The sequence below is a fragment of the Xiphias gladius genome, chromosome 18 (genome assembly GCF_016859285.1).
Source record: "Xiphias gladius isolate SHS-SW01 ecotype Sanya breed wild chromosome 18, ASM1685928v1, whole genome shotgun sequence".
Lineage (NCBI taxonomy): Eukaryota > Metazoa > Chordata > Actinopteri > Istiophoriformes > Xiphiidae > Xiphias > Xiphias gladius.
In genome coordinates, this window is record NC_053417.1 from 1,495,594 (window position 1) to 1,512,212 (window position 16,619).

The following is a 16,619-nucleotide window of genomic DNA, read 5'->3' on the forward strand; positions in this document are numbered from 1 at the left end:
GATGCTGTATTTTGCACCTCATGGACACCATATGTGACATTTCTGTTGACTGTGGACACTGCTGGAAATGACTGCTGAGATCACATCAGCTCAGTATGTCATTAGTCCCAAATTATATCAAACAGCAACAATCTATTCAGCTGCACAGAACAAAATCTCCAGTCTGATTAGAGAGGCTCTTTGGTGTGAGAGGAAATATTTGTCAGAACCTTCAGTGAAGACTGGTGGTGTTCACAATCTCTTTATTCTAGTCAATATTGTACTTGTGCATAAACCTAATTTAATTGTTGTTTTAGCAAATTGCCACACAACAAACCTTGGGCCTTGTATTATTCCAGAAGGGTCACTGTACACATTGCACAGAGAGTAGGAGGAATACTGTGTTATTAGGGGCCCAGCAGTTCATTCCTGCCCCGGGGACCCTAGCGTCTTAATCTGACCATGCTTGAGGGACAGCGGTGACCATCACCAATATACTCAAAAACAACCAAATTTAGCATGCATTGAGACTTCTATGATTGTACTTCATTTTGTATTTGTATCAGTATGTATTTTAACAATACGTAATTCATAACAGGGAACTCGGATTCAGTTATTATACAGTATAGATTTTGAGAGAGAACTGGACTGGACTGCTCTGCTAAATTTCCTGCATTTTAGTTAATCGAAAGGAAGGATATTTTAGTTAACTGACAGTCATGTCAGTAACAAATAACATAAATAAAGAGTGAAAAAGGAAAGAATGAAAGAGTATAATAGATAAATGGAAAGATATAGGGAGAGAAACCAAAAGACAAAAGGCTACCAGCCATCGGGGCCTAGTTGCCTAAGAATTACACTGCAAGTATGTGGACTTAAAAAAACTAGTCTCTATTTGAAATGATTTTCCTGCTTATCAGCGACACACTTGGCCACAGGCTGAGGACCAACACATGGAACCGAAGTCTCTCGTTCTGCCAGTGTATCACAGAGTAGCAGCAAGATGGCCATACAGTAATTCACACATTGTTACATACATATTTTAAACCAAACTGACACAGGACATACAACACACAGTACAACATTCAAATCTTTTCCTCTGTACTCCCTTATATACACCCAGGAACCCATGATGAGAGCTAGTGTTTCTTCTTCTTGTCCCTTTTCTTCTTCTCTTGGTATTCAAGGATCTTTTTGTGAAATATTCCTGTAGGACAGAGGACAAGAGCATGAAACAGTGCATAAAAAGTGAAAAAACATGAAGTTGTTTCACCTGAAACTCAAGTTACAAGAATCAGTAACTAAAGAACTAAATATGGTTAGTTCTTAATGTGATAACTGGACAATTTAAGTTGACATAATCACAAGAAAACGTCTGACTTTTTTCCACAGGTGAATGCAATGCACTTCTGAAATCTCCAAAGAAAGAAACGCATGCATGATCTCATTACACACAAGCACTTATCTGTGGCTGTGCTAAACCTCTATTCTGCCCTTATACTCATCTTTTCTTAGATTACTTTAAACTTATGGACAGCAGCTCATGGCCAAAAAACGAACAGAAGTATCTGTAGAGAATACTGTGTGATGGCCCTGGCCTATAGAGAATAACCGGAATAATGATGTGCTGAGTTGATCATCTTTGGCTGGACTGATACATCAGCCAATATTAGCATATCCAAGATATGCTGCTATAGGTATATGTATATGTCTGATAAATAAGATATAGTAGAGATACTGTATATGTGAGGTTATTTAGAAAGTGTTTCTGTAACATAGTTTATCCACCAGAAAGCACTGACAAGTTTCTACACTTACATTGTACAATGTCCCTCACTACCACACTACAAATCTTGGACACAATTCTTTAATCACTTCATTTAAGGAAATCCGGTTTTATTTGTGGATTTATGTAAAAACTGAGAATTGGTCAATTTATTGTTACTGGATTTTTAAAAACTGTCCAATATCAATAATGCAATATATCAGTATTGTAATATTCCAGATTCCAGAGCATTCACCATGTTTTTCTATAATAAACTGGAAAAACATGGGGGATGTTCTGAAAACCTTACTACTATGTACTACATAATAACTGTATACGGTTTGCATTATAACCTATCTATTTACGGTATACTGTTTTTGCAGTATACCGTAAATTAGTATACAAGAAACAAACCTATTTAACTTTTTTTATACTAACAGGAAATGATACAATACTACTGCGCTGTTGCACGTCAGTTAAACTGTGACTATAGAATGTCACAGCCAATTAAACCCAAGAGACAGCAAAATGTTAACCCAAAAGTTGAATAGTTCTGTTTTTTGTTTACTGGGGTGTTCACAAGCTGTTTCACTACAATCCACAAAAAATTTAAATTTTTTTCCAGCTGTGAGCTGATCCTCCATTTCCTTTTTGCATTGCATTGCAGGGGAACAGTGTGCATCAGTGTGTAACAGCACACTTTTTAGTCTGCATACTGACTGTTTGCACATACTTTATGTTGTCACTTTTCCAGTGTGAACACTTCTCAATTATCATGTACCACTACTGGTGCATAATTACTGAACTGTTTCTTGGGCTGATGTTTCCATATTCAAATTCCAAAAAACTGAGCTCTAATAGATGCAGTGTGGCTGTGCAGTGTAACCTTGCAGAGATATCTGACTGCAGTCCTACAAGGAATCTGGACCTATATCATAATCATCATCATCATCTTTGAGTTGGATTATTTTGTGTCTTCACAATCAATGTCCTCACCTTGCTGCGGCCCAGGCTGCTGTTGCTCCACCTCCTGGATAAACAGGTCAAACATCTGTGTCTGGATGAACTTTTTGACAAAGTGTCGAGTGGTCTTGGACTCAATAGCCTTGTAGAAGCTTCTCTTTTCAAACAGCCCCTGCTCTCCAGCATGACCATATTTCATATATGAAGTGTAATGGCCAACTATTTTTACAAAGAAATGCAGGAAAGCTTCCGACACCACCCGGTTCAGCTCCTCCACCGCTGAAAGGTCAGAAAACATTTATGATGATGGAAGTGTGTTTCTCTTCCCAACTGATAGACCTGTGTTTGATTTTGGTTGCTGTTTACTCACTTGATGTTTTCTGTCTTGTACTTAGTGCGTCTAGTATTTCAGTTTGGAGCTTCTGGGGCAGAATAGAGCTTTCATCACCAATCTGGAAAAGGAAGATTTTAAACTTTTACACAAATGTTTTAACTTTGAAAAAATGTTTGTTTCATGTGAATTTCAAAGTTATTATTGATAACCAAAAGATTTTTTTTGATAAGACACTTACTGAAACAACAAAGGTCTCCTTTTTATCCTCAGACAAGTCGACCACCAGCAGCTGTGTTATGGAAAAGAGGAAAGGGGCAGTAGAGTAAGGAGGTCACTCAGACATTAAATCACTAGTAATGTCAGTCAAATACGCAAACCCTGCCCTTGTACAAATTAAACAAAGTTATGGTTGCTTTTAAGATGTTTTGTTGCGTTCTCAATTACAACTCACATCACTGTGGTCAGTGACCAGGTCCAGCAGGCGTTTCTGGACTCCCAGCAGGTAGGGGGTGGGTGCCATCACTACATCGATCAGAATCTCTGGAACAGTGGAGATGAAGGTGTGCTGCCAGGTGAAGGGGTAAAGGAGGGCTGCTACTGCATGAATGACTTGGGATAACGTGCTGCAGAGAGACAAGAAAGCTGACATCAGAGCTGATTATAAACAAATTGTCCAGGCTTGATGAGCCTGTCCGTTTGATTGTAAAAAGTAATTTTAGTTCTTCCTTACATTTGTGCTCGAGAGTTTGGGCTAAAAAGTTATTATGAGCACGGGTTTATTCAATACCGACACCTTGCCAGTGACCTTTACATCTGGAAACTGTTCTATGTCACCAGGTCAGCCAATCACCTTGACGGCATTTTCCTACCTAATGCATAAAATCTCTGATAAAAGCCAGTATTTAAATAATGACCAAATTTCAAATGATTGAGACTAATAAAACATTGCAGGTGGCTGGTTAAGTCTACTATAACAACTCACACGGTAAATTCAACACAATGTCAATTTCTACAGCTCTTATTCCATCAGTACAATAACAAAATTAATACAGATTAATGTCATAACTCTGCTGAAAATACTTTCTCTTGTTAACACTATTGCCGATTAATTCCAAATACTTCTATTTTGCCCATCTTTTGATTTAAGTTAAGGTATTGTCAATTACACTGAACACTTCCTGGAGAGTTTTCATATTAAAATCCTACTAGATGATGGAGGGATTATGCCCTTTTATCTGCTGGAAGGCTTTTGATGTGAAACGAGCACAAAAAGTTGAACATGGAAGAAGTGATTTTGCACTCAACACAGAACAGGGAAAATTAAGATTAAAGGTTTGTCACTAATATAACACTTTAAAATAAAAGCCTGGTTCTTTCTGCAGTTGAGGTAAATAAAGAATGGGTATGTTGTTAGTGTTCATGGAGCTAGATGAACAAACAAGTTAAACTTTTAAACATATGGGAACATTACTCAACTTCAGTTTATTTCTAATAGTTCTGTATAATAATTCAATGTTACAGTTTACAGATCTCAGGAATATCATATTGTGAGGATAAAATCTTATCATGATATTGATCTACAAATGTCGTAGAAATGGTTTTTTCTTGTTTGTTTATGTTACTCCAAAGTTTGTGAAGCAGGAGAGGGAATGCTATGGTTTTCCCTCAGTTAATACTTACTATTTTGGAAATATGTAATAAATGGCAAGTAAAGCCGAAAAGTATCTGTTTCCACATCAATCATAAATGAGCTGCAAACATGTTTTTAATCTGCTGTAAAACAACAGACAAATGTCAGAAATGCAATTTGAAACAAAATTTGAAATGTGGCTGCTAAAGAACTGCAAGTGCCTTGTTTTGTCCGACCAACAGACCAAAACAGACCAAAAATCCAAAGATATTCTGTTTAGAATCATATAAAAACAGAGAAATATGTTAATTGTCAACTTTGATAAAAATGTTTGGAAACATTTGTGCTTGATGGATGACATCAATTCTAATCAAAGTCAATTATCTAAATTTTTGCCAATAAATTTTCGGTCGACCGACTAACTGGGAGCCTGTGACTACAGTCCAGCAGTACAAATATTTGGGAACCATCTTAGATGATGATTTCCTTTGATGCCAACACTGATGTTATTTATGAAAAGGCAAATCAAAGATTTGTTTTCTTATTGAAAAAAAACTGTTCTATACTTTTTTTAATGAATAAGCTTGAGTATGTCTCGATGGCATCTTTTTCTATGTGAGTGTACAGGGAAATATGTAATACCCCAGTTCATCAGCGACGAAAATGATCCGTCTCTCCAGGACAGCAGCAGCAAACACCAGTAACACCTCATTATCTGTCAGGCAGCCAAAAAGCGTGGCGAAGTTGACATGTTCCAGCCAGGAATCCAATGGACGGGTCAGACTGATGATCTAGTGGAGAGTGACCACTGTCACAAATATGTCAACAGTGGTAACAGCATGTCATCACCCAGCTGACATGTCACTTGCTTTTAACTCTTACTACACCACTGTCTGATTCTGAAGGCACTGTATCCTTGTTTAGCTCTAAGGGAAGAGCTGAGATGCAGGTTGATTTTAGTGCTGTGGTTGATTTCTTCCACTTTACATTACTGTAAATAATTATAGCAGAGGCCTTATTGCCATCATGACCAAACTCTTTACATAGTCTGGGAAGCAGGTCTATGTCCTTCCTTCACCACGAGAGCTGATCACAGTAGCACTGTACTGTACCACTAACAATGAACAGAATCAGTGATCACTTGAGATGACTTAGAGCCGGTGAAATACGGTAAATGCCCTGATAGAAGAAGTTTTAGGTTTACAACGAACAGGTTGAGTGATAATGTTACTGTTTACTGTCATTTCCTCTTCCAAATAAGTTTGACTAACCTGGTGGTTTGTTTCCAATCTGTCTGATCGCCTGACTGCTTTTTAGACATGTCACCATATTCTGAGATTTTTGCAAATAACTTTGAGAAAAATGTTATTGTAACTGATAAGAATGATAGCCAGAGCTGCAAAAAATAAAACCCAAGTTGTAATAAAATGTAGCTGTCCTTGGAATTAATAAGAATGCCTTCTTCTGACAGGGTGATCCCAACCAAAAATGTTGCATCACTTTAAATTTTATTGGGTTAACTGATGAAAGTACCATAAAATACAGTAAAACTGAGCTATTCTGAATTTTTAATCTAGTTTTAAGTTAAGTTGATTTAAACCCCATCAAGTCATGATATTCTGCCACCAAGACAAGTAGACAAAATTACTCTATGGACCTGCATATTCTTTACTTAATAATGAAAAAGAAAAAATCTGTTGAGGGCTTTTGATGTGAAACAAGCACAAAAAGTTGGGTTTCGAACATGGAAGAACATGGAGTTTGCATTCAACAGAGAACAGGGAAAATTAACAAATAACAGCCTGTCACTAAGATAAGCTCTTGAAAACAAAAGGCTGGTTCTTTCTGCAGTTGAGGTAAATAAAGAATGGGTATGTTGTTAGTGTTCATGGAGCTAGATGAACAAACAAGTTAGAATTATAAACATATAGGCACATTACTATATTTCAGTTTATTTCTAATAGTTCTGTATAATAATTCAATGTTACATTTTACAGACATCAGGACTATCATATTGTGAGGATAAAATGTTATCATGATATTGATCTACAAATGTTGTAGAAATTGGTTTTCTTGTTTATGTTACTCTAAAGTTTATGAAGCAGGAGAGGCAATGCTGTAACAATGGGGGGAAAAAAAAAAAAAAAACACGCAAAGACTTTTGTTATGTGTAACAACAAACTTTAAGTGGACTGTTATGAGGGGGGGGTTTGGTCTTACCTCAGTGCCTGACTCAGGAATGAAGCTCTTGATCTCGACAGTGTTTCCCGGAGCTGGGAATGGGGCCTCCCGCAGCTTCTGCATGAATGGGTAGATCATAGCCATGGAGATCTGCCGCCGCTTCTCCACCTCGTCAAATATCTGTATATCAACTCAAAGTATTGCTTGTTGTGAGCAGGACCATAGTCAGGATTTTATTTATTTAGTTAACTGTTCAACGATATTGTCTGCAAATTTTATTTCCCAACATGAAGGTCGAAGGACTGTTTCAAATTCTAATCCACACTCCCAGGAATGGAATTATGGTGGGAAAATACTGAATCATTTGTTTATATATTTATTGGCCTTTAAATATTCAAATTAAAATATACTGAATCTAAAAATAACAGAATTAGCCTATAAAATATTAATATGTTAAATATAGCATATGTTAATAATAATAATTGCAGATTGTAAACTTCACCCAGTGACTAAAATCCCCAAATTCCCTGAAAATTCTAGAGAAACAACTTCCTCATTGTCCTCAGTGGTAACTACTGTACGGCCCTTCTTCAGAAAATAATTTTAAAAAAATTCTACTATGCACTTAAGCAAGTGACACACCATTAAACAAACACAAAACCACCTGACAAAGGTGTGTCTTCTAGTCAGTAATCAGCAGATAAAACGTTCATGACACAATTATTGTTCTGTTAATATTAAGTCACCGCAGAGCTCCTCTTACACACAATATACTATTAATGTATATAGAAATCAATAAATATGCACTAGAATGCTAGAGTACTAGTACTCTTGCAAAAGTCTTCAGCAATTTAGATGTTTAGATTCTTATCCGTCAGGGAGACATCTGATCGGTACCAAATTCATTCTGCAGCAGGACAATGAGCCCAAACATACAGTCATAAAGACCTATCTTCAGGGACAAGAAGAACAAGGAGTCCTGCAAGAGATGTCCTGGGCCCCACAGAACCCTGATCTCAACATCATGGAGTCAGTCTGGGATTACATGAAGCAACAGAAGACACTGAGACAGCCTAAATCCACAGACGAACTGTGGCAAGGTCTCCAAGATGACAACCTACCTGCCAGGTATCTTGAAGAACTGTGTACAGGTGCACCGAGAAGAACTGGTGACGTTTTAACAGCAAAGGGTGAACACAGCAAATACTGATTTCGATTTAGGTTTTTTCTGTTTACTAATGACAGTTAAATGATAAATAAAAACGATTTAAGGCGTTATTTTGAAAGCATCCACACCTTACCTTTAGTGCCTAAAACCTTTTCCCAGTACTCTATATTTAGCCCTTCATTACTACATTACATTTAGGTTACACTTGCTGATTGCTTGTATAGTAACAATACCCCCATGTTTGGAAGGCAGAGACATGTTAAGTGAGCTTAAAACAATGTGAATATAGATCTGCAGTATGAACGTGTATAAATTGTAGCTGTCTCTACCTATTGTCAAGGTGATACCTCTTTTTTTTTTTTCAATAATCAACTCAATCAATTTACCCTTAGCATTAAATACCTGACAAGAGCAATGGAAAACGTACTGCATTTTATTATTTTAACCAGGAATAGAAAAAACAAAAAAAGACTAAGGAATGATAAAAATAAAAACTGTACTAAGTCAAAATTTTGACTTGCTGAGTCAAAAATATGAGATACAAATAATAATCACAATTATTCTGATTTGTTGTTGTTGTCTTGAAAATACCAAGGTACAGTAGCTACAGTAAATTCAAACTCCATTATTATTTTGTATCTATTAATTTACACATCACAATTTTGATATAAAATTAGTATTTTTTCAGCCTTTACATTTCTACATCTATTTTTTTCTTTTCTTTCAGGAAAAAATATAATATTCAGAATAACAAAACCAAACCAAACCAAACAAAAAAACACACCCACCAAATATTACAAAACCTTAAGACGTAAGCGGTGTATTTGGCAGTGAAAAGTTTAACCACACCATCTGTTTCAGAACAGACTCTGAATGATGCTCAAGAGTAAACAGAGAAATTACTATTTTTCCCATTTGGCATTCATTCATCATCAACACCTTCTCCTTCTTACTCAAGCCACTGTAGGTGTTGCTAACTGCACACTTGCCCAGCAGCTTCACTGTGTTAATATTGCTCTCTGACATTAGCAATGGTTAAGTCTGAACAGCATCTTGTTTAAGTAATATAAAAAGCCTCCTATGTGGTCACAGCCTGATGCTGATGACAATAACTTATTGATCGACTAGCTATAACTCATTGTTCATGTAGAAATGTTTTTTTTCAAATCTACAGATACAGATTTATTTACTGTACAAAGCATCTGAATTTGCAAAAATATCAAATAATTCCGCCAAAAATCACCGGTGTTTATTGTCTCTTTGAGACAAAGAATAGGAGGGGCATTATATGAAATCAATATAGACATACATTGTAAATAATGCAAGAACAAACAATACTCGTGACTTATGCTAATAGGCAATAGGCATGTAATCCATGGCATACAGCAATGGAGCCCAAGGACGTACAGTAAACTGTATATTTTAGCCAAATGAGCTTTGACAACCTGTAGCTTCACCATATTCAACCTAGCAAGTCAATGGAATGTTTACTGTAGTGAGCTGAGAACTTATGGTGCTCAACTGCATGTAAGAAATGGGACCAACTTTATATTCCATGCACCAAATCATTTTAACAAAAAACTGTTCTGATTGTATTCCTTATACTGTCGCTACCAATCCACATTTGATTTGAAAAATCCATCTGTTTCTGAGCTGCACAAAATTTGGAAAAGACAGCCAGCACATCCTGTGTCATGATTTGTTTTTATGACATTTTCTTCTCACATTCTAGCATTAAACTCCCCTGCACAGCAGTTTTTGTCAGTGATACATAGAAAGTATTTCCACATAAAGTCTAAATAGTTTTTCGATGCTGTCTAAACCTGCCTAGTGCACATCTTATTTAGTGAATGATTTGAGTAACCAGCACGGGCTAAGTTCACTGTAAAATCAAAGGCTTTCAGATCAAGGCTAAAGACGGGCACAGGAAAGAGCCTTTTCATTCACAGAGCACACAGAAATCCTGTATGGAACAGCTTTAACTACACTATACTGCTTAATGTTCAAGAGTATTTTGCCCTTCCGCCACCAGCAGAGTAAAGATATTTGCCAAGTTTATCTAGGTCGCTGTTGAGTCAAATGATGGGCTTCTACTACCTGCAGTGTAGCAAATCCCTATTACCACAACTCTAACTAGCCATGTAGTGAACCTGTCAATAACAAGAGTGATCAAGGGCTGGAGCAGTACTCCTTATTTGTAAACACACTGTTCATTATGAGTGAACTAGGTGATAAAATAAAGAAACAGCCGAAAAGAAACTAACAGCTGTCTTCTCATCAGTCTCCGGGTGTGAGAGGAAACTGGAAAAGCTCTATTAAAATGTCACACAGTTTTGAACCAAACGCTCTTCTGTATTTAGAGAAGTAGAGCTAAGTGAGCACCATTAAAAAATGAACTGGAAGACACAATGATTTACTGTTTTAGAAATGTTCAGTTGACTCACCTTGGAGAAGAGACCGAAACATGCCAGACTGCTGATGATGCAATACGCCTCAGGTGGGCGAGCTCCTTTTCCTCCAGGCTGCAGATTGAAGAGTGAAAATAGAGAATATTTAATCAGCATTAGAAAATGAGTTCTAAATGATTACATACAGTGAGACAGTTTCAGACTATACACTGACCAGTAACCTCCTGCAGTATCCATTTTTTCTGCTGCCATCAATCTCAGTCAGAACAAAGGAGAAGGTCTCACTGCAAACAGGAGAGAAAAACTCAGAACAATGTAAAGTTGTACGCAAAGGTTTGGGCCCTCTGGGCAAATTATATATTTTGCTGATTTTTGAAGTGCCAAGAAGTATATAAAACTCCTGCAGCAAGCAGACATTAAAATACACCTTTCTTCAAATGTTAATGCACTTTTACATTTTATTTGATGAATTTAAAAAATAGAAAAAGTAGAGTGGCATTTGCAAAAGTTCGGACATCTTTCTATTTGTAAAACAGTGAGAACTTCATTCACTCAGGGCTTATTTGACTCATTAGGACATGTAAGGCAGATAAAGAACTGTCATTAGGAATTATCAGCTGATGACATTTCCCAACCTGATAAATTCTGACTCTTCAAACCTTACAAAAGTGCTTACAGCTTGAAATTTGCACTGCCCAAAATGCCTTTAAGAAATCGCTGTTGAGGCGAACTGTGGTAGTCAAAACAAGATAAGCCAAAATAATTTTAAAAAGAGCTTTGGACAGATGAAGTTCAAACTGAGCTCTCTGGCCACAATCAACAAAGGTGTGTTTGGAGAAAAAAGGATCACCATTTGATGAATAGAACACCTTTGCCAACTGTTCAGCATGAGAATGGAAATATTCTGCTCTGGGGTTGTGTGGCAACCAGTGGCACAGGAAACACTGCACAGATAAAGGGAAGAATGTATCCCACTAAATATCAGAAAATTCTGGATGCAGATGTCCTGCAGTAAGTCAAGAAAGTCAAAGCGAAAAGATGCCGGCTTCTGAAACAAGACAATGACCCAAAGCAGACCTTAAAATCCACCACAAACTACTTAAAGAAACACTTGCTGAAACTTTTGGAACAGCCCCCACAGTCCCCTGAGCTGAACAGCAGTGTAAATCTGTGGGTACATGCTGTTGTGCAAGACAACCTAAAAATATCTTAGAGCTTGAAGTGATCTGCTGAAAATTCCTAAATCATAAATAGAACGAGTATTAGCTTGCTACATGTCTGCTACTTGTCCGGGCACCGTACTGTTTATTTCTTTTAAATTTATGTTTATAAAATAAAAAGTAACAGTGGATTAACAATTATTTTTTATGTCTATTTGCTGCAGGGGTTGGATTTACTTCCTTTTATTTCAAAAATAAAAATAAAGTATTTCATTTGCTCCGGGTACCCAAACTTTTGCATGCAACTGTACAATGAAGCATGAGTACAACAATACAGGTTATCAGAGGGATAAAACAGTTGACAGAGAGGCAGATGTACCTGTGGTATTCTGTCAAAGGAGCCCAGTTGATGCCCTCTGGGAAACAAAACAGAGTGATTGCCTTTAGCATCTTCTCTTCCTCCTCCTTCTGAAATCTCGCCATTCCATCTCTCTGAAAGTATACCCACACAACACAGACACACACACCTCTGTTCTTTAAAAAAAAAAATATATATGATTTCTTACACACATACCACATAATATGAAGATCTCTTGATTTGTTTTTCCTGCTTCAAAGTGGTAACAAAGGTCCCAAATTCTCCTGCAAGAAACCTTCAAGTGGCTGCATCTGATTTTACACTCATTTAAACAAGCAAATGATTTAAAGTGATAAGCTCAGAATTTAGGTCTTCTTGGACTGAATTATGGCACAAGTAGGGGCAGACTATGCATGTACCTTTTAAATTCAGTGGTCTGTATTTCTTATATCAGCATGCAGTCTTCTCCTGTTTTATTTGTTGTATTGCTACATGTTATGGGTACAAACAATACTATAAGCAGTCAAATACTTGTAGTACCTTTATGTAATACTTTTACATCACCATAGAAACAAAAAACTCCTGCAGGAAATGCAGTTATTAATGCAGTTATTAATATTTCCAATCCAAGCTGACTACTGTGCAAACCAGTCACCATTGTGCCTGACTTTTCATTAACCACAAATCAGAATAACAGAATTTTACATCAGTAGAAACAAATAGCACCTTTAAGTAGACCCTGAAAAGGATCAGCTGAAAATTTGTATGGTTTTTTTTTTTGTTGACACAAAAAGTTTTGTTCAATCACCATACACCAATAAATCCATTTATATAATAAATGCAGGTTAGTTAGGCATGCCAGAAGAGTTTAAGCTATGGCGGTCACAGACACAAAAACTGGGTGTGGGAGGAGTTGGGAGAGGCCATGGAAAAAGACTTTGGGTTCTGGTAAACCATCCAAACTGTCAGGAAGGGAAAGCAGGGCTTGGCCCAGACTGTTGTCAGCGGGGTAGGAGAACTGCTGACTCGGACTGGGGATACTGTTGGGCGGTGGAAGGAACATTTTGAGGAACTCCTGAACACAACCAATATGTCCTGCGAGGAGGAGGTAGAGTTTGAAGACTTGAGGGGAGCCTCACTCATATCTCTGGTCTCTGGGCTAGTTAAGAAGCTACCTTAGTGGCAAGGTGTTAGGAGTGGAAGGGATTCGCCCTGAGATGCTAGTGGCTCTGAACATTGTTGGGCAGTCTTGGCTCAACAATATCGGCTCAGTGTCGCATGAATGTTGGAAACAGTGCCTGCGGACTGGCAGATCAGGGTCGTGGTTCCTATTTTTAAAAAGACGGACCAGAGGGTGTGCTTGAATTATCGGGGTATCACACGGCTCAGCCACCCATGGAAAGCTTATGACAGGGTGCTGGAAGGGAGGCTCTGACCGATCGTTAAACCTCGAATTCAGGAGGAGCAATGCGGATTCCGTCCTGGCTGTGGAACAGTGGACCGACTCTTTACCCTTCCAAGGCTACTTGAGGGGTCATGGGAGTTTGTCCAACCAGTCGACATGTGCTTTGTGGACTTGGAGAAGGCCTACAACTGGGTCCCTCGAGGGATCTTGTGGGGGCACTGCGGGAATATGTTACTACGAGCCATTTGGTCCCGGATGGCTCCCGGATTGAGAGTTGTGTCCGTATTCTCAGCAGGAATATGGCGACACCAATCCTGTCTGTGATCTTCGTGGACAGGATTCCAAGGCGCAGCCAGGGGGAGGAGAATGCCTGGTTTGGGGGATTCAGAATTGCATCTCTGCTATTTGCAGTTGATGTGGCTCTGTTTGCTTCATCAGACCGTGACCTTCAGCGTGCACTGGGGTGGTTTGCAGCCGAGTGAAACAGCTGGGATGAGGGTCATCACCTCCAAGTCAGACGCCATAATTCTCTGCCGGAAAAGGATGGATTGCTCCCTTCAAGTTGGGACGTAGTTTCTGCCCCAAGTGAATGACTCAGAAAGCACTCCAGGTCTTGTTCAGGAGTGAGGGTGGGATAGAGCGGTAGACTGAGAGGGGGGTCGGTGCGGCATCAGCAGTAAAGCAGGCGTTGTATCGGACAGTTGTGGTGAAGCGGGAGCAGAGCCGAATTGCAAAGCTTTCAATTTACCAGTTGATCTACATTCAGACCCGCACCTATGGTCATGAGCTTTGGGTAGTGACTGAAAGAATGAGATCGCGGACACAAGCAGCTGAAATGAGTTTCCTCCACAGGGTGGCTGGGCTCAACCTTAGAGATAGGGCAAGGAGCTCTGACATCTGGATGGAGCTCGGAGTATCGGATGGCATCAAAAGGAGCCAGTTGAGGAAGTTGAGGCATCTGATTAAGAAGCCTCCTGGGGGCCTTCCATTGGAGGTCTTCTGGGTATGTCGGGCTGGTAAGAGACCCTGGGGTAGACCCAGAACACGCTGGAGAGATTATACATCTCATCTGGTCTGGGTATGCCTCAGGATCCCTCAGGAGGAGGGAGAAAAGTGGCAGAAAATGGTTGGATGGATGGAGCTTAATCAGAAACATCTTTTTAAGATATCTGATTAGTCATGTTGAAGTGATGACACCTCAAGAAAATGCAGCCATTTGAACGAGACAGTCTACTCTCTCACAGTGGCCTATAGTTTTACAGCAGTGTGGTACAGCAGTATGCACAAAGACAGAAAAGGTTGAGCTAATTAAAAATAATGAGCTATGCAGGTTGTCCCTCTACCAGCATGTCAGCTATTTATATGATTGCGTTTATCAAAGTTTTCTCTGTCAAATCTTAGTCGACCACTTAGATCCATCAGCCACCAGACAAAGTTGCCAGTTGTCACAAGTGCTACTGCAGCAGTTAAAGCTGAACAGTGGAGGCAGAAAATTCATTAAATACCCTTATCAGAATCACACCACCCACACCCTTTATCACTGTGTGGACCAGCACTCATGAGTGACTCTGTCACTGCAGCAGCATTATTGGCATTACCACCAGTTTATCAAAATGAAACTAGAGGCTAATGAGTGGTAATGATTCATAGTGTTTGTTGTTTATATGAATGCAGATTCTAGGGTTCGTTTCTGCAAGTGTTGCAGTGAAAGTGAAATTCTTAAATTATATTTTGAATTCTTAGAAACAATAAGCTTTTTATTCAGTTGTTTGTTGTAGTTTAATGCACCGTTGCCAACTTCTACCTTCAATTACCCTGTGCAACTACAATGTATATTAAAGAGAGCACACAATTTTGCCTTTTCCAAGGGGACAGTGCATAACTCATCTGTCTAACTCAACAAACACTCCAGGTTTACTTTGGTAGGCTGCCATCCTGTATATAGCATACCTTTGTGTTCCACCATCAAACTGACCTTGGGAAACTGGTAGATGATCTGGGGTTCATAGCTGCAATCCTTGGTCTTCTTGAGGCTGACTACCACCAGATACTCAAAGAAGTACTGACCACTGACATAGCGGTGCTGCCTGGATGTGTTCTCTGCCATTGCTGGGGCCAGTGGCTCTGTAGGCTCAGGATCTTTGAATCCTATTCATAAATGTAGAAATACAATGTGTTTTAACATGCAAGGTTACGACTGTATTCCAGATGGAAAGGTTTACAGGCCTCTTTAGATCAGTACTTGGTCCTTGACCTATGATAGCTCATATCAAAGTAGTTCCATGCCTTCCAACCCTGACTCACTACAGGTCTGTGGCGTTACCCTACTATAGAGACAGAAAAAGTTGTTGAAGACTGTCTGAGTGACACAAATCTCAACTATTTTGCAGTCTTCCAGCTGATGATAATGTGATTATGCTGTTGCTGATTTTGAAAACTGTTGGGAGGAGTCAACAGGCTGATGTCTAAATATCTACTATACTGACTGTTGGATATAGTTAATTTATCCTCTCTGGATGGAATCTGTCGTTCTACTGAGAGAGTTATATACTTTATATACAGCTTTTAGAGCCTTTCACTTTTACCAAATTTTGTTATGCTGAAGCTTTTGCTAAACTTGTTTAAATACATTTTTTACCTCATCAATCTAAGCTCAATACTCCACAATTATAAAGCGAAACAGAATTTTAGAAATTTATTAAAAAGGAAAAACTGAAATATCACATAGATATAAGTATTCAGGCCCTTTTTATGGCACTTGAAATTTAGCTTGGGTGGCTCCCATTTCTCTTGATCATCTTTGAGATTATCTACTTGGCAGCCATCCTGGCAACACCCCTGGGCAGTTTATGTATGTATAGAATCACCAATCAAATCTGATAAAAACTGCTAAAAAAGTTTGGTGACCTTGCCCCATAATAATGTTTAAAACACTTTTTCCACAGGTTATACTTCTACTATGCATGCACAAGGTTTCGCTTGTGTTAGTGCAATAACACAATTGCCTCTATATGTTTCCCATTTTTCCCTGTTATAAAGCAGGTCATTAGCTTCTGGGTGGAATGTATGGGATATGTGTCGTACAACTGCCATCTCTGGTGTTACAGACTTTCTATTCAAAATGTTTTAAGTGGTTTGTCTCCTCTCTCCCTGTTAATATTCATAAGGGCCATTAAGACATGAACATTATGTATAAAGTAAATTCACCACAGCTTGTCCAACTGATTTGTTTGTTAATGTCAAGTATAATTTTATTCTGAAAATCCTG

At 38.5% G+C, this 16,619-nt stretch overlaps 1 protein-coding gene across 6 annotated transcripts in view; it reads right to left on the minus strand.

Moving 5' to 3' along the window:
- Positions 1-849: 849 nt before the first annotated feature.
- LOC120803905 (DENN domain-containing protein 2D-like) overlaps positions 850-16,619 on the minus strand; it is a 49,285-nt gene continuing 33,515 nt past the window's right edge. For 3 of the 6 annotated variants that reach the window (XM_040152925.1, XM_040152929.1, XM_040152927.1), the window contains 11 exons: positions 15,327-15,505; positions 11,968-12,080; positions 10,643-10,712; positions 10,465-10,542; positions 6,892-7,032; positions 5,314-5,462; positions 3,493-3,664; positions 3,280-3,330; positions 3,078-3,159; positions 2,741-2,986; positions 850-1,186 (listed from right to left, as the gene is read on the minus strand). In XM_040152925.1, the coding sequence (XP_040008859.1) occupies positions 1,119-1,186; positions 2,741-2,986; positions 3,078-3,159; positions 3,280-3,330; positions 3,493-3,664; positions 5,314-5,462; positions 6,892-7,032; positions 10,465-10,542; positions 10,643-10,712; positions 11,968-12,080; positions 15,327-15,505 (1,349 nt within the window). In that variant the 3' untranslated portion in view covers positions 850-1,118. The remainder of the gene's footprint in view (positions 1,187-2,740; positions 2,987-3,077; positions 3,160-3,279; positions 3,331-3,492; positions 3,665-5,313; positions 5,463-6,891; positions 7,033-10,464; positions 10,543-10,642; positions 10,713-11,967; positions 12,081-15,326; positions 15,506-16,619) is intronic. The other 3 variants (XM_040152926.1, XM_040152930.1, XM_040152928.1) reach the window with 1 other exon arrangement.